The sequence below is a fragment of the Danio aesculapii genome, chromosome 24, assembly GCF_903798145.1.
Source record: "Danio aesculapii chromosome 24, fDanAes4.1, whole genome shotgun sequence".
Taxonomy (NCBI): domain Eukaryota; kingdom Metazoa; phylum Chordata; class Actinopteri; order Cypriniformes; family Danionidae; genus Danio; species Danio aesculapii.
The window spans coordinates 22,908,577-22,932,431 of NC_079458.1; the positions used below are offsets into that span (position 1 = coordinate 22,908,577).

The 23,855-nt window shown below is 33.2% G+C and overlaps 1 protein-coding gene across 1 annotated transcript in view; it reads right to left on the minus strand.

Moving 5' to 3' along the window:
• prex2 (phosphatidylinositol-3,4,5-trisphosphate-dependent Rac exchange factor 2) overlaps nucleotides 1–23,855 on the minus strand; it is a 288,313-nt gene that overhangs the window by 229,669 nt on the left and 34,789 nt on the right. Inside the window, exons 2-6 of the mRNA XM_056450252.1 lie at nucleotides 22,126–22,197; nucleotides 17,026–17,148; nucleotides 14,955–15,059; nucleotides 11,543–11,644; nucleotides 7,255–7,416 (exon numbers count right to left, since the gene is read on the minus strand). Coding sequence (XP_056306227.1) covers nucleotides 7,255–7,416; nucleotides 11,543–11,644; nucleotides 14,955–15,059; nucleotides 17,026–17,148; nucleotides 22,126–22,197 — 564 coding nt within the window. The remainder of the gene's footprint in view (nucleotides 1–7,254; nucleotides 7,417–11,542; nucleotides 11,645–14,954; nucleotides 15,060–17,025; nucleotides 17,149–22,125; nucleotides 22,198–23,855) is intronic.

The window sequence follows — 23,855 nt, forward strand, 5'->3', positions numbered from 1 at the left end:
ACAAGTGAGGCTACAAAAATTGTGAAACTCTACAATATTGATATTGTTATTATTTATTATTATTATTCAAATGACCAAATTCTCACTGAGGAATTTAAAATGTACTAACCAATTTGCTATTTGTAATTTGCCTAATAAATGACAATAGGCTTGTTTTTAATTTAAAATGGATTCTTTAAAAAAAAATACATCATGTAATAAACTTCGATTTTAAATTTAACTATTTTTTTCATATTTCTTTATTCTAAAAATAGGAAACATTTTTGGTACATCAAAAAGTGTGGTTATGATGACCATCCGACAAGCTAATCCAGCTTACAATAGTGCTAAAATGTATTTAAATCTCACAATTAAATATAAAATGAGGAGCATATCTGCAAAAGTTCCACTTTTTGAGAAAAAAGAACCACCCGTTTCACAAAGCTGGCTATGTGTCTGCATATGCCCAAATGAACCACACTGACGAGGCAAACATGCCAGGTTCTGAAACAAATTACTTAATGGACTTCATGATAATTATGATGACTCTCCATAGGCATAATACATGTAATATGGTAAAAAGCACTTATTAAATGACCTTACCCTAACCCTAAACTCAACCCTTCAAGGAAACCTGAGGCAAAATTTGAATGTCAAAAGACCCCATTTAGTATGATTTTTAAGCATTTTAAATTACGAGGACACACATTAAAGAACCTAATTAAAAGTGTAATACCTAGGTCATACCCATGTCACTATGCAATTTTCTGTCCTTGTAAAACAAGCTCAAAGTATTTTAGATTCCATTAAAACAGTTTTAGAGTTGTATACTTCTGATGGTATTGACAAAAATTCAGTAAATACTATATAACAAAATGAAAACAAACTTAAGACTACAAATCTAATGTCAGATCTTTTACTTCCTTGTCCTGTCAAAGTCTTTGTTTCCTGAATATGAAAGTAAATGGCAAAAGGCCAGAAATGTAGCACAAAAGGCCAAAACTGATTTGGGAACTGCTTCCAAAAGGTCACTCTGCACTTCATAAAAGCAGTTTTGGAAGAGTCACTGCGCTCAGAACAGCAAGTAACACCAAACGGCGCACATAAATGTTCATTGCCATCCTCTGAGAAACATTGTGACAGTTCTGCCCGCACAAACCAAATGTATATGATTTCTCGCCTACATGAAGGGTGTGACATCTCAAGATATGTGTCACAGGCAAGAAAAAAATCTTGTAGATCTTAAAAAGAAAATTCAGTCAACATCATTTTCAAAACCCAAGTCTGTCTTTTATAAAACATTCCACTATATTTCCCTTGTAAAAATCTGACCGCCTGTTTTTCATTCTGTGGTATGTTTTTACAATGGTTGATGTGGACAGAGAAACCTGGCTAAGATCATTTCAACACGCACCCTGCACACTAAAACAACACAGCCTTTGTTTAGCAAAATGTCTTTTTAAAATACAAGGACATGTGGGATCAAATGCCAAAAAACGTCTGCTTATTTGTTTAAAAATAGGCACGATAATTGTGGTTTAATCTCTAAACATGCAAGACTCAAAGTGCTTACAAATACATAAATATGTGATGGCTCGGTGACTCACTAAGCAGATGGATAAACAGATTCAAAGCATAAACGCAGTCTACTGTATCGCCATCTACAAAAATAACCCGATTGGAGCAGTATTGTGAAGTATTCATACAATCTCTTTAATCAAAAGTGCAATGATATGGGAAGATTTCTGCGTACAGTACATTCAGCAGAGAGTCGTTTATGGTTAACACGTTAACCACAACCGTTAGCTCAGTCTAGTGCCATCATGCCAGAAATGACTCACACCTACCACAGCGTCCCATCAACACCAAAAAACATCATTAGTAACACCACCCACACTCATAAAAACACAGATGTTGGAACAGAAAATATACACTCACTTAACACTCTTTACCTGTTCACCTATCTCATGACAGTAATTTAATGCATTTCGACATGCATAAGATGGTCTTCTAAAATCCCAAGCAAATATTAAAATGAGTGAGTGGTCTTTACAAACCACGTGTAGAAAATACACTCCTTTATCTTTTATCTCTTTGACATTTTAAACACGCACAAAAAATTCAGTACATAAATCACTTTGGACAAAATGACTAAATGTAAATGTAAAATGGGGAAGAAGAGTGATTTAAATTCCAGAAAGGCTGGTCTGAGCTCTTCAAAACCTGCTGATCTTTGGGTTTTTACACACAACCATCTCTAGGGTTCACAGAGAATGATTGTAAGGAGAAATGCCTTGTTGAAGAGGTCGAAGGAGATTGACAGGAGTTGAGTTGATAGAAAGGCAACAGTAACTTTAATAACCACTTTACAGCTGGGATTAAGGACGTCTCTTACTTACTCATCTTCATTCTCTGTGGGACATAATCCTGTACCACCGTTCTACTGCAGGGCTCTCATTTATTAACACTGCATACGCACAAAATCTTTGCTTACACCAGATTTCACGCTTACGTTTAGATTTACTAACAATGAAATTAACGTGAGAACGTGCGTTGGTCCACGCCAACTTCATGTCTGGCGTACGTTTATTTCTTGTGTTTGTTTTATTTCTATTGGCGATTCCTAGAGGCAATTATGTTAAATTGCTCGCAACAAAGTCTCGCACCAAACAAGTGTAGACAGTGATAAAACTGCATAAAACGGCTGGTTAGCTATGTTTATATATATATATATATATATATATATATATATATATATATATATATATATATATATATATATATATATATTTATATATATATATATATATATATATATATATATATATATATATATATATATATATATATATATATATATATATATATATACCTGGTGACACAGTAATGGCTCGCAAACTGCTGTTACACCTAAAAACATGTTCTTAATTCCTTATTCCCACGGCGGCGCCACACGTGGCTGTAATGGTCATTTTGAAGTGTCACCTACTATATATATATATATATATATATATATATATATATATATATATATATATATATATATATATATATATATATATACAAAGGGACAGGATGCGATCGAACAGAAATATACAGTCGCTGTAAATACCATGCTACTTGTAAGTGAAGATGAAATAATGAATCAAATCAAAAGAAAATGAATGAATGATTGATTAAACATAAATAAAGCAGTGTTTCAGACTAAATAATGTAATGTGATGGACACTGAAAACGGAGATGTAGATCCAAATGCAGGTTAATTAACAAGAATGGTCAGGCAAGCCACGATCAACACAAGGACAAACAGATGTACACAGAAAATTCAGGGTCGTGGTCAGTAAACAGGCAGATGGTCAAAGAGGAAGGTAGCAGACAGAAATAGACTGGTAATAGGTAAGGGTCTAACAAAGCAAGGCAAGGAAAGGCAAACGCGTTGTAACGTTCACAATACAGTTAAACAATAATCAGCAACGTGTGTGAAACAGGAGGGTTTAAATAGTCCAAGTAAATCAATGATCCTAAGTCTCAGCTATGTGTGTGTGTACAAATGACTGTCAGCTGTGGCAGGAGTGACTGGCGCAAAGACTTCTGGGATTTGCAGTTCTGTAGGAAGTGACTTCCAATAGAGAAAACCCCACTGGCGATTGCAACAGACTACAGGAAGTAATTGCTAGCAGAGACAACATCAATGGCAATCACAACAAATACAGAGAGAGATGTACAGTGTTTGTTGATTTAAAGTGATAGGACTATATTTCATTGGAACTTATAACTAATAATGATTGTAATGCAATAATGTGCACCTTTTGTAAAGCTGCTTTGAAACAATAATTATTGTAAAAAGCGCTATACAAATAAACTTGAATTGAAATGTAATGTAATTGAACAGTGAGTGGTGCCAATTAACTATAATATAATATATAGTAAAATAACATAATATATTTATAATAGTAAAAAAAATAAAATAAAAGCAAGACACGCAGTACATCAGACTTTTGCACTAGATGTTCTTAAGTCAAACATTAGGTTAATTAAGCAAAAGAGAACATTCATTTAGGTATAATTTAAACTACTGTAGTCACTCTATTAATTCATGTCCTCATAGACTTCTACATCCTGAGTAGAAGTCGAGTTCAACTTCACCATGTCTGGGTCTTTTATTTCACCTCTTTCTATCTTTCCACCAAGCACCCTGCTCACATAAAACCTCAGCGGACAGGACGGGACGGGTCTGTTACATAAACCCTAAGCACAGAACCCACACTGCCCGCACAATCACTGCCATTGTTACCCTTGGCCGACAGCCCTATGCCCAGTCACACATTATTAAGGGTGAGGTCTAGAAAATAAATGAGTTTCGAACTGCAGTCGATGGTACCTGCTGGTTATTTGATGGGTCATGGGGGTTAAACAAGTCTGCACGTTGGATGTAGTATGTGGTTCGTTTATAGATGCCTTGTGAAAGTATTTCTGCTCTAATCAGCCATCTAAATATGAATAATGGCGGAGTTAATCTTGTGCTATGGTCAAGCGGCCGCTACCGTACAAAGTGGGTCTAATTAAAGGCATTGATGCAAAAAGCAGACAGCGCTGGCGGAGTTTAAAGAGCACTCATCTGAGCTGGTGGGTGGAGGGAGGCTGAAAGAACGAACAGACAAAAGCATCCAGTTCAATTAGGTCTTAAGATTTTAGGCTTTCAATCGTTTGCATCAAAGTCGAAATTAAGAATAGGGTTCTGTGGGTTGGTAATGGTGCTTCTTGTCTTATGACGTCAAAGTAATCCAGGTGAAGGAGTTAGCTATATTTACACTATTATTCAGTTTGTTTTCATCCAGTGAGGATAAATTTAATAGATCAGATGTGAATGTAAAGATGATGAACACATCTATTAAAAAACTATTACAAATTAGTGACTATATTAAGCTGCACAACTGTGGACAACTGCAAATAAAATCACAGTATACAGTTGAAGTCAGAATTATTTGCCCCCCTTTGAATTTTTTTCTCTTTTTTAAATATTTCCCAAAATTATGTTTAACAGAGCAAGGAAATTTTCACAGTATGCCTGAGAATATTTAGTTATTTGTGTTATTTGTTTTATTTCGGCTAGAATAAAAGCAGTTTTCAATTTTTTAAACATAATTTTAAGGACATAATTATTAGCCCCTTTAAGCTATACAATTTTTTGAGTCTACAGAACAAACCATCGTTATACAATAACTTGCCTAATTACCCTACCTGCCTAGTTACCCTAATTAACCTAGTTAAGCCTTTAAATGTCACTTTAAGCTGTATAGAAGTGTCTGGAAAAATATCTAGTCAAATATTATTTACTGTCATCATGGCAAAGATAACATAAAAGAGTTATTAGAGATGAGTTATTAAAACTATTATGTTTAGAAAATGTGTTGAAAAAAATCTTCTCTCAGTTAAACAGAAAACGGGGGGAAATAAACAGGGGGGCTAATAATTCAGGGGGGTTAATAATTCTGACTTCAACTGTATATAAGAATGTTGAAATCTGACTGTGTTGTTGCCTTGCATTGGTTATGTCTGACCCTGTCTTGACCAAAAAGCTGACTGAAACAAGAATGTATGTTTTACATCTGTGTGAGAGTATGTACTGTATCTTTCCATAACAGCAAGTGGCAGTAGTCTGTATTGCCATTCCACAAAGGGAAACCAGAACTTGTGCTGCACACATACAAACTGTAAACAAGACAGTATTTGCTCAACACAGAGGGATTTATTCATGCAGAAATGTCTGATCATCCATTTAATTTGCAAATATTTAAGAAATTCAATGAAATGAAATGTAGTTTCGTCACTTCAATTTCAGTTCTCGTGCTCTGATTGATAGCTGAACAGCCAATTCCGGAACATCCTTGCCTGTGTGAGCAGCGTTTTTTTTTATTTACCAGTAAAGTCGTTCCGGAAATGTACTGGTATCGCTGTGTGAAAGGGGCTAATGCCTTCTATTTCACTGATGACTGATACTGATTCTACATGCTAAATGCTGAATTCAGGCAAACTCCTTCTGATGTAAGCCTGACACGAGGCGACCTGTGGTGACACACCAAACAAACTTGACAAACACTACATTGCTACATGTCATTATGTGTTTGTTTGTTTGTTTGTTTGTTTCTAAGTATTCAAGTAAAAGTAAAGTAAATCTGCTAATCATATAAAGCAGTCTTGTTTAAAATATATCTAAGACTTGGACTAATCAGTTTGATTCATAATGATTTGTGACCCTGGACCAAGACAAGCCATAAGTGTCAATTTTTGAAAATTAAGATTTATAAATAATCTAAAAGCTGAATAAACAAGCTTTACATTATAATTGTATGGTTGTACTGCATGTATGGTTTGTTAATATAGGATAATTTGTAGTCAACTACTTGAAAATTGGGAATCTGATAAGTAAATAAATCTAAATACTGAAAAAAATGTCTAAATGAAATTCCTACCTATGCATATTACTAATAAAAAAATCAGTTTTGATACATTCGTGGAAGGACACCTGCTTCAAATGTTATCATTTGATTGAATGGCTGTTATCAGTGGTTATCAGCTGATAGATATGGGCCAGTAGGGGTCTTCTGTGCCTACTGGTGGGCTCAGAAGGCTGTTATTATCCGTCCACATGGTTAATCAGCTATACTAATAAAGAAGACTCCAGATCCAGCTCTGTTTTTACATTACTGTGATGGTTGGGTTTAGAGTTGGTGTAGGGGTAGACATTAATAAAATACAATTAATGGGAAATTTAATAAATAATATAAATAATTCTTGTGGTTAATCTGCTATACTAATAGGGAAGACTCCAGATTCAGATCTGCTTTTACATTACTGTGACGGTTGGGTTTGGGGTTGGTGTAGGGGTTGACGTTAATAAAATACAATCAATGGGAAATTTAATAAATATCAAAAATAATTTTCGTTAACTTCCGGCCGCAGTCATATGTGATCTATAGCTGATTAACCATGTGGATGAATGATAACAGCCTTCTGAGCCTACAAATATACCTGTGCAGCTGTTTTTGTGGTCCAGGGTCATATTGGTTTTCTGATCTCTTCATAAATGTTCAGTGTTTTGGGTAAAAAGATTTTCAATGGAGTGACAGCACAGACTTTCGTTCGATTTTCATTTTTGTTCCAAATTTCTTGAAAAACTAAACCATAGTTTCATTTTAATTTGGGGATTTTTGTGAGCACCAACAGTATACAAAAGTAGATTCCCATTATTGGTGTGTACATATGTGTTTTTACCTCCCAGCCTTCAATATGTGACTGCCACTCTTCCAGCACCTCCAGTTTCTCCATCTGCCTTTTGGCTTCATTGATACTCGAGCAAACGGCTTTCATCACCTGCAGCGACTCCTGCACTTTCGAGTAATCGTTGTGTTTCTTTGGGGTTCGTTTCAGCAGCTCCTAAAATCCACAAACATTTTGTGACAACCCATTACCGAACATTACGTGACAAGAAAGTGGTGTAATTACAACAAATCACACATCATAAAAGCAGTACAATGTGAGCTTAGCTTTGAAAGAAAGTCTAACATTCACTGATTGAATGAAATCAAAACTAGCAGCCATATTTTTTTGACAAATTATAGTGAGAATTGAGTGTGTAGCTTGTAATAACGCTGCTACTGCAAGACAGGGTCTGCAGAGGAAGATGCTTATCTCTAAACCAAGCCTAACCCAAGGGTTCTGCCTCATCAGTTTAATTCTGTTGCTCACATTTACATGTTGAAATATCTGAGCAACCACAGATGCCTATCACCGGTATTTAGCGAGAGGGGCCGTGGCGGGCTCTGACTGTGAGAAGCTCAGTAAATATGCCAGAAACGATGGGCTTATTACGTGAACCAGCGCTTGTGGGTGTTTACAGTAAAACATTTCAATTTCAGTGTATGTTAGGTTCACGAACAGCCACGAAACATTAGCAGTGAGGCTGGCAATAGATGAAACTCAGTTGAAATAATAGCTTGTGAAATTGTTGTTGGTTTTCTGTGTAAATGTACAGTATAATTAACACTTTAACTTTGCACCAGAAACATGTACTCTATAGTGTTTAGTGCTCTAATGATCAGTGTTTAAGCTGTTAGAATGACAAACATGAGGATCAAAGGATCAAAAACATGTTTTAGCTGGTTTTAATACAATATTTATGTGATTAAACCTTATATTTTAATATTTAAACTTCGCCTTTGTGTGGAATGCTGTTTAAAAAAAACAAAAACACTCCAGTTATCTTACATGGATTTGCCTCTAGACATCCACCTGGCAACTTCATCTTTTATAACTATGTTAAAGATGTATTTTGACTCCAAATCTTTTTAATTGTTGTGTGTATTTTCATATTTTTGTATCAGTTTGTTTTAAATGTGTTTTATTTCTCTTATTTTTGCTCCAATCTTGTGTATGTTCAGCACTTTGGCCACCTTTGCTGCGATAAATATAAATAAAATTGACACTTACTTACAGTCCCTGACAAAAGACTTGTCACTTATCTATTTTGTAGAAATACCTGCTATTAACCTGACTTTTAATTAAACAAGTGGTGCCAGAAATAGCTAAAACCCTCCCACATGATGTTTAATGCACTGAAAAAAAAGATTTATCATTTAATCAAAACAGAAATGTCAAATTTTGGCAAGACGAAAGTTCTGTTGCCTATACAGAAATTGAACAAATTTACTGCAAATACGAAAATATGGCAGCAAATTAAGTAGTGGTGCTGTGAGGGCCAAATTTAATATCTTGCATGACTTCCATGAGCTTGAAGGACTGCATCGATGTCATCAGGATTAGCAAAGAAAGCAGTCTTGCATGCCTTTCAGAGTTCATCAATTTTCTTTGGTTTTGACTTCCATGCTTCCTCTCTCATCCTACCCCACATATGCTTAATAATGTTCATCCCTGGTGACTGGGCAGGCCAATTCTGGAGCATCTTGATCTTCTTCTCCTTGAGGAACTTTGATTTGGAGATGTAATTATGTGATGGAGCACCATCCTGCTGCAGAATTTGGCCTCTTTTATGTCTGGGAATATAAGAGGTAGCTAAGATTTGATGGTGTTTTAGAATACTGATGTTGCCCCACACAATCTCTCGCACACTCCCACACTAGATGTAAACCCAGACCATGATTTTTCTGCCATCAAACTTCACTGTTTTCTGGTTGAATCTTGGATTCATGTGGGCACCAGTAATTCTCCTGCAATATTTAAGGCCACTGTGGTGTAATCCAACAGAATCTATCCTTTTACCAAGCTGTGAGCCTTTGCAAATGCCACACTGTTTTTCAATTGTCTTTTGTTAACTGCTGGCTTCTGGGCACTGATTTGGCCATGGAGGCCATTTCGAGACGGAATCCGACAAACTGTTCTGGTCGGCACAGGGACTTCAGGTGACCAGGTCTCATGGAGCTCTGCTGCAGTGCAAAATGGACTGGCCTTGGATTTTCAAGGCAACAAACGGTCCTCTCCATCAGTTGCCTTGCAGGGTCTGCCTGACCTGGGCTTGTCAAAAATCCCTCCAGTCTTTTTTTTAATCCTCTGTACTTGACGCTGAGATGCACTGAAGGTGTCTGCTACATCAGCAGTGGATCTGGTATTCAGCCTCTTGATAATCAACAGTTTAGTCTCAGGGTGAATCTTAGGCATGTTTGTAGAGGTTCTAGTTGCAGTTGATGTGAAGTTCTAGTGTACTGGGGTGCTTTTTATACACACCTGAGATCTAATTAATCCATTAATAGTCACAGGTGAATCTCATATTACAAGGCGACAACACTTACTGTATGTCTTTGCAAAAATTGACTCAATGGGCTTTACCAAGCTGGGAATATTAGATTACTTTTTGACAGTTTCGTTTTGCACTGAAACATAATTACAAAAGCTGTTGGGATTTAAATGAGCCATTAGAAATATATTTCAGCTGCACTTCAGGTCAGTTTGTACACAAGTGACAGGACTTTTGTCAGGGACTGTACTTTTCAAAATCGCAAACTAGCAACTGATGCGTTAAGGCTAGCCAGCATGTAGGTTTAGCATAGCATCAAAACAATTCATGATATACAGTAAATACCATTATGTTGCTCCAAAATTAAACAGATCAGTGTCAGTCAGTTGAAAAAAAAACTCTTTCTGCAATCCAGAGTAAATAATTATGGCATAATGAGATATTAAATACATAATATAGTCACAATTTAGTTATACATTACATTATAAACACACCACAATTTTTATTTTAAAAAAAAAAGTTTTATCTTTATCCATGTCTTTTTCAAACATAACTTTAGCTGGATGTTTTCTATTGCATTGAAGTCACGTGGAATTGTTTTTACAAGCTGACAGCACATGAACATCACCACAAAAGTCATCATTAAAAGTGGGAAACTGAGTTAGATGTATATGTATTGCTAAAATAAACTGAACTGTTGTTGTCATCATATACAAAATGCTGTCTAACTTACATTGACAAAATGTGATATTTTAGAACAATTATGATTATGTGACTAAATATATGACATACCATTCAGCACTTTCAAATTTAAATTAATGGTAAAAAGCAAAAACATTCTGGTTACCAATTTTGTATGTGTGAGTTTAAAACATTGTGATGATTTTTTTTGTCTGGAAAGTACATCACCATCTTAAAAGCTATATATTTCAAACATCAAAAAGATTGCTTTTCAACTCATAAACACTGTATGAGCGTCTGAATACAGCATGAACATCATATGAAATTACTTTTCTGAGTCTCACTTGTGGACTTTCTGTGTAAGGGTGCCCTCTTTCTGCCAGTATGAATGAAACAAACATTGCATGAGTGCTAGCTCTCTGCAATACTGTCAAATAAACTCTCCATCACACCGATGTCTCAAATTAAACATATTATCATGCAGGTTTTCACAATTTAAGGATACTTTTTGACTAAAATAATGTTGTTTACTACACTGTACACAAATAAGAAGAGTACAGAAGGTTTGTTTTCCTTTCTCTGCTTCAGTGAATGCATACAGTATATAGGCTTATAATTTAAATTAAATGAACTCAATAAATTTCTTTCTGAATAACAGTACACGGATAACAATGTGCATTAAACATTACTTTATTATGAACTTAACTAACTTGAACGTTAATGTTTGTTAATGTATTAATTAACACTTTAGTTTAAGCTAAATGTAACTGACATGCACTCATGACCTGTTAATGCATCTTTACATCATCACTTTGAGTTAGAGGGGCACATTTTCATTTACTCATTCTGAACTACTTATGGACTCCTTTGTTGAAACGGTTCGTTTTAGTGTTTGTGTTGATATTTTCAATGTAAACACACACTAGACGGACATACTGTACATAACTGTCATGTTTAAATACAAGAGTTTGTTGAAAATGAATTAATGATAATGTGTCCCTCCAAGTAAAGTGATGACATAAAGCATCACTACCTGATTTACTTTTATATATATTTCAAGTAAAAATAATGAACAATAACAAGTTATACACTACAGATTGAAATGTGTATAGATGTATAATCTGTACTCACTCTCAGAAGTAATGGGTATTTGCAGATCCTCTGAATGGGTGCAACCAGGTATCCCTCCAAAGGAACCTCTGTGTTCTTCCTGCCGCCCAGTAACATGCAGTTCTTAACAGATTAACAGATGAAAAGAGGGTCAAAATATAACAGAAAATCCCCAGTGCGCTCTTTGCTAATATTCTGTACTTGAACTCAAGTCTCAGAAGGTTGAAACAGTGGCTGTTTCAAGGTTATAGCTATAAAATTGCCATTAAATCAAATTCAATTATGGCTGTGTAGCTGCACAGCATGAGTTCAAAGACTCAGGAAGCAGTAAATCTAAGAGAGCTCGCAATCCCACTGTGTAGATAACTTACATTATTCTTTACTTCAGAGAATATGAGTAATCATATGTGTGTTTGTGGGCAAACACCTTATTTTATCTCAATTTATCTTTAACTGTATTTATAAAATAGCAATAAATATTAAAATACATTTTTAAAAGGTTTTTTTTAATAGCATAAAAATAACATTTAATAATAACAATTTAATAATAAAGTTTTAATTTAATAATTTCATTTATTTTATTCTTTATTTTATTTATAGCATACATGTTTTTATTTATAAAGTGTTTTTATTTGAAATTTAGCTGAAATGAAATGATTAATTTACTTTACTTTACTTTACTTTACTTTAATTTAATTCAATTTAATTACTTAATTTTATAAACATTTTATACAACAAAACAAAATAAAATATATTTTAAAAATAGTTTTTGTCACCATGTGTTTTTTTTTTATCTGGATAAAAAATAAATAAAATAAAATAAAATAAAATAAAATAAAATAAAATAAAATAAAATAAAATAAAATAAAATAAAATAAAATAAAATAAAATAAAATAAAATAAAATAAAATAAAATAAAATAAAATAAAATATTGTTTTAAGGAATAATGTCCAAATATCTTAAAATTCTTTAATAAAAGAAACATTTTCGAGACAAAAATAAATATTATCTTGTTTTCAGAAATAATGTCCAAAAATTAAAAAAATTTATAATCAAAGAAACATTTTCTACACAAACAAAACAAAACAAAACAAAACAAAACAAAACAAAACAAAACAAAACAAAACAAAACAAAACAAAACAAAACAAAAAAAAATCTATTGTTTTCAGGAATAATGTTCAAATATTTTAAAATTCTTCAATCAAAGAAACATTTTTGAGACAAAAATAAATATTATCTTGTTTTCAGAAATAATGTCCAAATATCTAAAAAACTTATAATCAAAGAAACATTTTCTAGACAAAACAAAACAAAACAAAACAAAACAAAACAAAACAAAACAAAACAAAACAAAACAAAACAAAACAAAACAAAACAAAACAAAACAAAACAAAACAAAACAAAACAAAACAAAACAAAAAAAAATCTATTGTTTTCAGGAATAATGTTCAAATATTTTAAAATTCTTCAATCAAAGAAACATTTTTGAGACAAAAATAAATATTATCTTGTTTTCAGAAATAATGTCCAAATATCTAAAAAACTTATAATCAAAGAAACATTTTCTACACAAACAAAACAAAACAAAACAAAACAAAACAAAACAAAACAAAACAAAACAAAACAAAACAAAACAAATCAAATCAAATCAAATCAAAACAAAACAAAACAAAACAAAACAAAACAAAACAAATCAAATCAAATCAAATCAAATCAAATCAAATCAAATCAAATCAAATCAAAACAAAACATAACAAAACAAAACAAAACAAAACAAAACAAAACAAAACAAAACAAAACAAAACAAAACAAAACAAAATAAAATAAAAACATTTCAAAACAAGTACTAATAATTCGCATTAAAAAAGAAAATAAATGTTTAAAATAAAATTTGAAACGGTTAAATTAAAAAAATAAATTATGATATTAAAAGCACTAAAGAATTTTTACTTTTCTTAAAATATATTAAATTACAAGTTTCATATTTCAAAACCAGTATATCCATAAGATAATCCTTGACACAAATGTTCAAATATACAAGTGTGCAGCTTGTCTTTTAATGTATAATGTATTTGAGTGTTTCAGAGCGGTCAGCGTCTGCCTGCATTACATTACAAAACTGAAGGACAATCTGTCTGTTCGGCCAGTGGAAATGAATTCACGTCGGTCTCTCTAAGGAGCTGAAGTGTATCGCAGCAGGTCAAGAGATCTAGTGTTACACACACACACACACACATGCTCTGAGCCTCAGTGTCAGACCTGACCTTCACCTGCTCCTGACCATTAACAATGATCATTAATGAGCTCATCGTCCAGGGACAAGAACCGGAAATATGTCCAGCAAAAACATCAGTCTTGAGCATGTGTTTAATGCAAATGAAGGCTTTGACAGTGGCTTTGTTAGGATATGCTTAGCAGTTCAATAGGGTGTGAATTTTGTGTGCTTGTTTGTGTGTGGTCTATTAAATGGACTAAAATAAACTTAATTTATAGAGCAGTTTTATAAGAACTATGGCAATAAATAAGAATTAAAAATAATATGTAAAATTATATAAATTAAAAATAGTAAAATTATGAAAAAGTACAATGATAAAAAAGTAGATATTATATAAAAAAAAAATAATTAATTTAGGCAAAAATGCTAAAATTGTATTTGATTTTATTTAAAGGGCGCCTATTTTACCTTTTTTTTTTTTTAAGATTTAAGATTTTAGTTTTTTGTGTCTCCAGAATGTGTCTGTAAAGTTTCAGCTCAAAACACCCATCAAATTATTTATTATACCTTCTTAAATCTGGGAAATTCGAGCTGTTATGACATTGTAGCTGTTTTTGTTGCCTGTTCCTTTAATGCGAATGAGCTGGTTGGCCCCGCCCATCGTTCCCATGTGCGTAATAGAGCCACACAGATCTCTCAGTATTTCTCTGATGATTGTAGCCTTCACGTAGATAAATAGCACAGTGACAGACAAGATTGAAGCAGATCTTCCTTACTACCGTAAGAATTTTCCCAACTGTTATTAGATATATTTGTTAATATAGCAATAAATCATTTAAATAAGAAATAAATCACAATACAAATGTAATAATAGTTTGGTTTTTGTTTTAACTCGAAAAATACCAATAAATAAAATTATTGTAATACAAAAAAATCTATGAAAATGTGATTATATTTCTTAATTAACTTATCTGAAATAAAATAAATAGAAAATTACAGTAAAACAAGATTTTGCTTCAACCTTGCTGTTTATATATATATATATATATATATTTTTTTTTTTTTTTTTTTTTTTTTTTTTTTTTTTTTTTGATCACTATAAATCCATACTCTATGTCAGTTTTTAAATGTGATGAAAACTGAGTGTAAAAACAGCAGCAATGAACACTGAAAACACACTGCAGAACAATCCACAGTGCACTGCTAAGTGTCTTACCAGCAGAAGTGTGCGAACTGTCCTAATCTTATTGAGCTCTAGCAGGAGCCGCTGGGCTTTCTCATGGTTTCCACAGTACTCGTCGTAAATCTGAAAGCGTCCTCTCTGAGCAGATACACACAAACACAAACACACATAAGACAAGATCTACTAAAGCTCAGAAGCTGCATACAGCTGACTGCTTATTCAGAGGTTTGACTCATAAATCTAGAATTTCTGAGCTTTTGCCCACAGAAGAAAACACACCGATCCAAAGATCAACACAGTCTTCTCTCTGACAATCACCTGAATCCTCGGAAAAAAAATTTGATACAGGCTAAAACCATTAGGCTCTTCGGTAAATCTGATCAAAGTTGACTGTGAAAAGGAATCTGCAATGTTTATCCTTTCAAGTTTTTATTTAAAAAACTGCACTGTAAAAAAATATATGATCAATTAGTCCTGACAGCATACGTTTTTAGGTCACTGTAACTTATGCAAGCTTTTTTAAGTCAGTTTAAAATAATATGTTCAATGAACTTATTTGTTTCAGCTTAAAAATTTAAGACAACCAGGATTTTTTTACAGTGTGGAAAAAAAAAAATTAAACACTTTCATTGAGATAAAATGGGGGAAATTTCAGGTTTAAAGGGACAAAAAACAGCAACTTTTCAGAAAAAAATCTTCAATCAAGAAACCTTTTCTAGATACGCTAATACGATAACAATGTTATCTTATTTTCAGAAATAATTTCCAAACATATAAAATAAATCTTCAAAGAAACATTTTTGAGATAAGCAAAAAATATTTTATTGTTTTCAGAAAAAAGTCCAAACATCTAAAACATCTTTAATCAAAGAAACATTTTTTAGACAAGCAAAAAACACTTGTTTTCAGAAATAATGTCTAAACATCTAAAATAAATCTTCAAAGAAACATTTTTAGACAAGCAAAAAACGCTTGTTTTCAGAAATAATGTTCAAACATCTGAAATCTATTTTTAATCAAGAAACCTTTTCTAGACACTTAAAAAAATTATCTTGTTTTCAGAAAAAAATAACCAAACATCTAAAAAAATTAATCAAAGAAACATTTTTAGACAAGCAAAATATCATCTTGTTTTCAGAAATAATGTCCAAACATCTCAAATAAATCTTAAAAGAAACATTTTCTAGACAAATAAAAAATATGATCTTGTTTTCAGAAATAATGTCCAAATATCTCAAATAAATCGTAACACTTTATTTTGACGGTTCATTTGAGTATTAGTAGACTGTCTGCTTAATATCTGCTGATAATGCTCTTTCAACAGACATTTAACTGACTATAAGAAACTTTGCAAAGTACGTCAACTTACACTAACCCGAACACTGACCCCAACCTAACAGTCTACTTTTAATCTAATGAGAATTAGTTGGTATGCAGATGCAATGTAACTTAAATTCAACAAACTGACCATCAAAATAAAGTGTGACCAATAAATCTTCAAAGAAATGTTTGCTAGACCAGTGTTTCCCAACCCTGTTCCTGGAGGCACACCAACAGTAAATATTTTGGATGTCTCCTTTATCTGACCCATTCATTTCAGGTTTTGGAGTCTCTTCTGATGTTATGATAAGATGATTCAGGTGTGTTTGATTAGGGAGAGGTTGAAATGTGGACTGTTGATGTGCCTTCAGGAACAGGGTTGGGAAACACTGTGCTAGACAAGTTAAAAATATTGTCTTATTTTGGAAACAAAATCCAAACATCGAAAAAAATATTCAAATCTAAAATAAATTCAATCAAAGAAACTTTTTTCTTGACAAGCAAAAATTATTGTCTTGTTTTCAGAAATAATGTCCAAATATCTAACAATTCTTCAAACAAAGAACCATTTATTACAGACAAACAAAAACATTGTCTTGTTTTCACAATTTACGTCCAAATCTCTTATCTGAATCTAAAACTCAATCTACGAGTTTGTTTAACTTGTTCTGTTCAACAGGCCTCTGGAGTTTAAACTTGCTTGAAGCAATCTTCAGCTGTTGTTTTCAGCAGTGATGAGTGTAATACAGTAAGTGAAGAGAGAGCGTATCAGACAGTGACTCACAAAGTGCAGGAAGCAGTGGCCCACTTCATGATAGGGGTTTGGATCAGGCTGCAGCAGCTCCTCCACCATGTTCAGGAAGTCCCTGTGCACAGACAGGATCTCCTCCAGGTTTGAAAACAGCACCTGCGAAGCAAACGCATGGAAACATTGACTTACTGATTGAGCGACATTGTCTATATCTGGAAAAACAGAGGAGAGTCTAAAAATGTCTGGAAGTGACTGCACTCTCCTTATCCATGATAACATGAGTCTAAAGTGACACCTGTGAGGTTTTATTTTCTATGGATTTGCAAGTAATTAATTCTATTAATGAGTTTTCTATTTTCATTTTTTCTTACTTTTTAGAATGTGCTTGCAAAAATGAATGAATATCAAAGGTTCATTTGGTATGGTCATTTTGCAACCATGTGTGTAAAATCGGTGTAAAAACACAAAAACTGTGACTGTTTATAAAGTAAGAAAAGAAAACAACGTGGAAATCAAACTGATTTAATAATAAATGATTTGATATGTTAAAAAATAAGATTAAATAACATAATATATACATCACAGCTCAATGAATCGCCAACTATTCCGGTATATGTTTTACGCAGTGGATGCCCTTCCAGCCACAACCTAGTGCTGAAAAACACTCTCAAATTCACAAATGCACTCATACACTACGGCCAATTTAGCTCATCCAATTCACTTATAGTGCGTGCCTTTGGACTGTGGGGGAAACCGAAGCACCCGGAGCAAACCCATGCAATTATGGGGAGAAAGTCCTAAAGTGAAATGTATTTAACACTTTGTCCACCCTGGTTTCATATTCATCATCCTGATAGTGTAGATGTTGGACTGAAGCAGCTGATAATAATTTACATTGAGGAAAGGCAGAGGGTTGCTGAAGAACTACTGAGAGATTTCATCTGCTGTCTGGGCTTTCACTGCCTTTTTACAGCTCCCTTTCTTCATGTGTTCAATACTTTTTCCCAGTGTCATTTAATTTTATTACACATAACTTCATTTGTAAATTTAATTATTTTTTCTTCTTTGCATATATGGATTTCTTTGGTTGTTACCAATATTCAGGGAAAATTTCACATCAACAGCACCTTTAGAATTTGTTATCTGAGAAAAATGGTGACGTGTTCGATACAAATTTCCCCCACTGTAAAGGCTAAATAAAGTGAATAACCATGACTTTTGGTAAAAATAAATGATAGACATGATCATTTTACTTTCTCAAAATAACGACAACCTCAAAACTTAATGCAGCTCTGAGTGTGCCTCACACATGTGAGTGGGCTTGACAAACCACCTGTAGAAACCACACGCATTCATCTCTTTGACACTTTAACTGACACTTGCACCAATTTGAACATTTGCACCAAACACTTTCTTACAATCACTCCATATCTCAAAAAAAAAAAAGAAACTACATTTATGAAATGGGCTTGACAAACCACCAGTAGAAACACTCTTCTTTCTATATAAAAAAACACTTCCCCCTCTTTATTCTAGGAATTAATTCTCTAACCACTAGGGGTGCAATGGTTCAATCTACTCACGGTTCGGTATGGATCATGTTTTTTTTTAGAAAAACAATGACTACAGAAAAATTCAAAGAACAATATACATATTTATAAGGTAACAAACACCTGACAATGGCATGTTCTCTCATTATTAAATAAAAGTAGGGCATTTTGAAAATTGTATGTTCAAATAAATTGCTTAAGAAAAATAAAGAGAGAAAAAGCTTAAATTTCCCCTGTTTTTTGACTCAACAGCCTTAACCAATTATGCAGATATTAATTATGTCAACATATCTTAATAACTGAGCACTTTTCCAGTATTGATTACTTCTGTTTACATTAAGCTTGCATTACCAAGGGAACTACACATTTTTATCAACCATCATTACAGAGTGCTCCATTGTGATTTATCAGCACCATAAATGAAACCTAAGCAAAGAGAGAGTGTTCGGCTCTTCTCTCTCATCTCAATTCAGTGGGAACAGTCAGTCAGAAGAGTAGACAGTAGGGAAACACAGTGAATAAATAGTGGAAGCGACCGAGTGCGGAAGAACACCCAGTGGGAGCGGGACTGAAGTAACAGACCTGTTGTATTTCCATGGACCTCGAGCCGCCTGTAAGCGACCACTAATCCTTGCAAAAAAATTGGCAGTCGTAATTTTTTTGTGTCTGTCTGAATTTACGTTAAGTGTTGTTGAAACACTGATAACAATGTGCTGTGCTTTGGTCTCACCTGCGCTTTGGCACTTTATCTCCTTTTCTGGCCATGCTGAGAAACTCCACACACAGACATGTGAGGAAACGATGTAAACAACATGCTTAGTTTTTTTGCTTTGTTGCAGTTGTTTTTAATCACCAAACCAATAATAATAATGCATATACTGAACCGTGGATCACAGGGTGCACAGAACCGTGGGAGGACAATGGGACGATACAATTTTTTACAGAGAACCTTTGCATCCCTACTAAGCACAAACAGTTCCTCTGTATAATTAGCACTTTACTATGTGTAATGCCTCTTCTTATTGAATTGCTGAAAGCCTCGTCAATTGTAAGCTGCTGTGGATAAAAGTGTCTGCCAAACGACTAAATGTAAATGTACTTCATGAGAGTTTTGGTTTGTTTTTTAATGTATTTTTTTCACTCTCAAGTCTTAGCTTTTGACTTGCATTTTATGTTTTAATATTCTGCTGAATAAAAAAAAGTTGCCTACATTGGATCATATGAAGGTCAGCAAATTAGCAGCAAATTTTCAGTTTTGAACTATGCATTTGATATAATTGTTTAAGACATTTCATTTGATATTTTATACCTAACGCTGTAACCTTCAGACATTTATAAAACATCTGTTAAGTGTCCAAAATCTTCAGGGAGCACTCTATATGAAGACAAGCCAGCTGTGTGCTATAGAGTTCAGACATTCAATAACCCTGAACTCTGCGTGGCCTCTGGTCAGTCAGCGTCCTGCACACACAACCTAAAACATGTATATTCAGAAACACTCTTGAACATGCAAACAGAGCTTGTTTACATGCTCCCATTGTCCCTCTATAAATCCCAGTAAGACTGCGTTGAATTTACTGTCACGCACCGCCAACCAGGCTGAAAATTTATTGTTTACAACCGTTTCCTGCACCCATGCACCTTTGCTTGAAGAAGTAGTTCATGTTTTGCTCTTTATAAATATGCAAAGGTTGTCAAATTGCTTGCTCCAAAACCTGTCATAATTCAACTTAGGAAATGAACAAACCAATGACGTTCAACGGCACTCATGTAAAATCTAGTACGTGTCAGAAAATTTCTTATGATTGCGAAGTGCTAATATATAACATAATTATTGGCCAAAAAAATGGCATTTGTGGTTGTTAGATTTTTACTTTTAAAAAAATGGTAGAAACATTTATAAATATACAGTAAACTATAGTTTGTTAATTTATACAATATTAATGCACCATTGTTTTGAGGCATTCATTTAATAACTTTAAAATGTCAAAGAAAAGTCAATTTAGAAAGTCAATTTACAATTATTCACTGTATTCAGGTATGTAAAGTATGGAAACTATTAGTACCATGACATACACACACACAAGCACACAGCATTTTACAAGAAAATTCTCTTTCCATCTTAAAAATCTCATGAAATTTCTTTGTGATTATCTTAGAGTACAAGTATCTTTCTAACTGTTTTTATTTTTTTGTTTGTTTTTCCACTCTATATATATATATATATATATATATATTTTAAATTCTACAGAAACGACAAACACATAAAAAGAATTTAAATGTAATGAAAAGTGAATTTAACTGTTTAATTCAGGATTTTTTTAATAACTACAGTTTTCATCACATTTGAGGCCCTGTCAGATTTTGTTGCTATTTTCAGACCAGCACAACTGTAATTGTCAAGTTTTGCACCATGTTGTTTAAATAGCAAATCCATTTGTACCACTTTGTGGACTCATGGGTGTTCCGGTCTATAAAGGAGGTGTGTTAAGGCGCACTGTTAGCGCGTTGCTATTTTGAGGATCTGAAATAGACCACGCCATTGACCAACTAAAAGCTGAGTACAGCGCAGAGCACAAAAAAAATATTGAGTTTGCAATTTTATTATAATGTTATTATTATTAGTACTATTATTTATTATATGCATATTTATATTCAAATTAATAAAAACAAGTTTAGATTTGTCCACCTGTCGGATTTTGGAAAAAAGCTTTTTGATCACACTTTATTCATTTGTTCATTTGTTTATGTATTGTTCATTTATTTGTTTGATGGAAATTAGAACTGAATTTAGTTTTGAAACAGATCCTTGGGCTTAACAGACTAAATTAAATATGTAGGCTAATGGATGTCTTAAGTGGAGTGCGTACAACACCTTATCCAAGTAAAGAGTAAAAGTAAAGTAAAGAGAAAGTAAAGAGGCCAAATGGAGGAGGCTCATTCTTTATCCTCGCACTGCAGGTTGTCTGTTTAACTGTTTTCTCGCTAGTGAAGCATTTCGTTTTTCAACTGACTCTTAAAGGGAATTGGAGATGAGACTCTTATTGGTTTAATGCATGTTATACTCTAAACACACCCATAACTGATTAGGAGAATAAGCACAACCCTGTTGGACAACGCAGCATGGCGTAAACCATATTTTTTCATCCTTAAAATAGCAAAAGTGGATTCGGACATGCTTTTCCGCCATGCGCTTTAGAGTTTGTGCCTAGAGTGTTATGAGTTTGTGTCACTTTTATATTTTTTTTATAATTTCTTTAATAATTTCAAGTAATTTTATGCATTTACATAAACTGTAGTTATTTACATAATATTTTTTCAAGATTATCTATTGTTATATACATAATTTAAAAAAAAATTTTAATTAACTAAATTTTTCTTATCACTTGCCTTATGGGTGATATTTGGTGATTTTTTTTAAGCTAATTTGTTTCATCATAATAAAAAAAAGAGCATTTTGCTAAACTACTCCTTTTATAGATGAAAACGCATGCATGTTTGGAATGGCATAGTCATTTTCATCTTTCAGTGAACGATTTCTCTATCAAATATTAATATCTGAGGCTTGAATGTGACAACTGACCTTGACAGTCTCCTCCGTGATATTCTTATCAATCTTAGATGCAGCATACTGATTGAGGCGATGAAGAAGTACCTGGTGGGGACACAGAAAAGAGGAGAATGTAAATAGTCAGTAAACAGGCCAAACTGTCTTCCTCCAGCTCGCGGTCATCTGTCTGACAAAGACTGAGTTAAATATCCAATTGCACCGAATTGGACGAAAAAGCTCTGACCAACCAAAACCCCAACAAACATTACTGACCCAACATAAAAATCCAATTTCTCCTCTGGATCATGGCAACAAATACATAGCTAATGTAATTCACAACCTTCCCAAGGAGAAGCGGAAAGATGCTACTTTACTGACGTCTGACAAAACAGGAGATTAAAACAACAGGAAGGAAGACTGACTGCTTTTGCCAAGAGACAGAAATAATGAATACAGTAAATCTGAGGTTTGATGAATAGCTGCGTCCGCAAGTCACTTTGAGTAAACACAAATAAATCCTATCGTGTGGTAAGATCTCTATTTGGAGGAATTATTTCAATAAAAACAAGACTGTTTACTGAATCACTTGCTTTCACTGGCATTTTCTATTATAAAACAGGCTGAGATAATTGAGCTGTCATGTCTAGATTATACACATATCAAAGCTGGTGAATTAAAGTTAAGCTTTTTTTTTTGTTGTGGTTGTAGATCTTATTCATTAAATTGAGAGCAAACGCTGTCAAGAACATGCTGAAAAATGTTCGGTTTGTTCAATATGGAGGCTAGAAACATGGAATGTGTTCAAATAAAGACTGAAAGATGCTGTTTACACCTGGAATTAAAATGCATTTTTTGTTGATCCGTTCACAAGTGGACGACACTAATGCAGGGTCTGAAATGTTTTGAGCTTGTCCACTTTTGGCCGCTTCCAGAGGTAGTCGAAAACACTCGATAAGACTGATTCCTTAGAGTAAACAAACGCTCATGTGGTCGATTGCGTTTGAACAGCCACAAAAATCAACAACTATCTGGTTACTGAAATCATTCTTATGCTCTTATGAGAGGGAAATTAAAAAGCAAAAATTTCTCTTCCCAAACACACATTCTGAGTAGTTTTGCATGTACAGTACCAAAGGAAACTGCTGCTCTTTAATGACTCATTTTGTTTTCAAATGTACTATGTACAAGCTTACCTAATAGTAGATCTAAATATCAGAAAGTTTCTATACACCTTACATAGACTATATACTGTATATATATATATATATATATATATATATATATATATATATATATATATATATATATATATATATATATATATATATATATATATATATATATATATATATATATACTTACCTAATAAAAATAGGCAAAATTGGACAAAGGGAAGTGATTAAGGCCTTGTTTTTAAGACTAAATGCAGGTGTAAACAAAATGTAAAATGTAACCCAGCACCACAAAATCAGCCGTTAGTGTAAATGTCTTGGTGTAAATGTTTTGTTTTGTTTTTTTTTTAATTGAGACCTATGCATAATCTGAATGCTGAATAAATAACATTTCCAATAACGTACTGTATGGTTTGTTGGGACAATATTTGGCCAATTTTTGAGGTAACACTTTAGTTTATTGGTCCATTTGAGCATTAGTAGACTGTCTGCTTAATATGTGTTGATATTGCTCCTTCAACAGACATTTACTGACCAAATATTATATTATATATTAACTGACTATAAATGACTATAAGAAACTTACCCTTG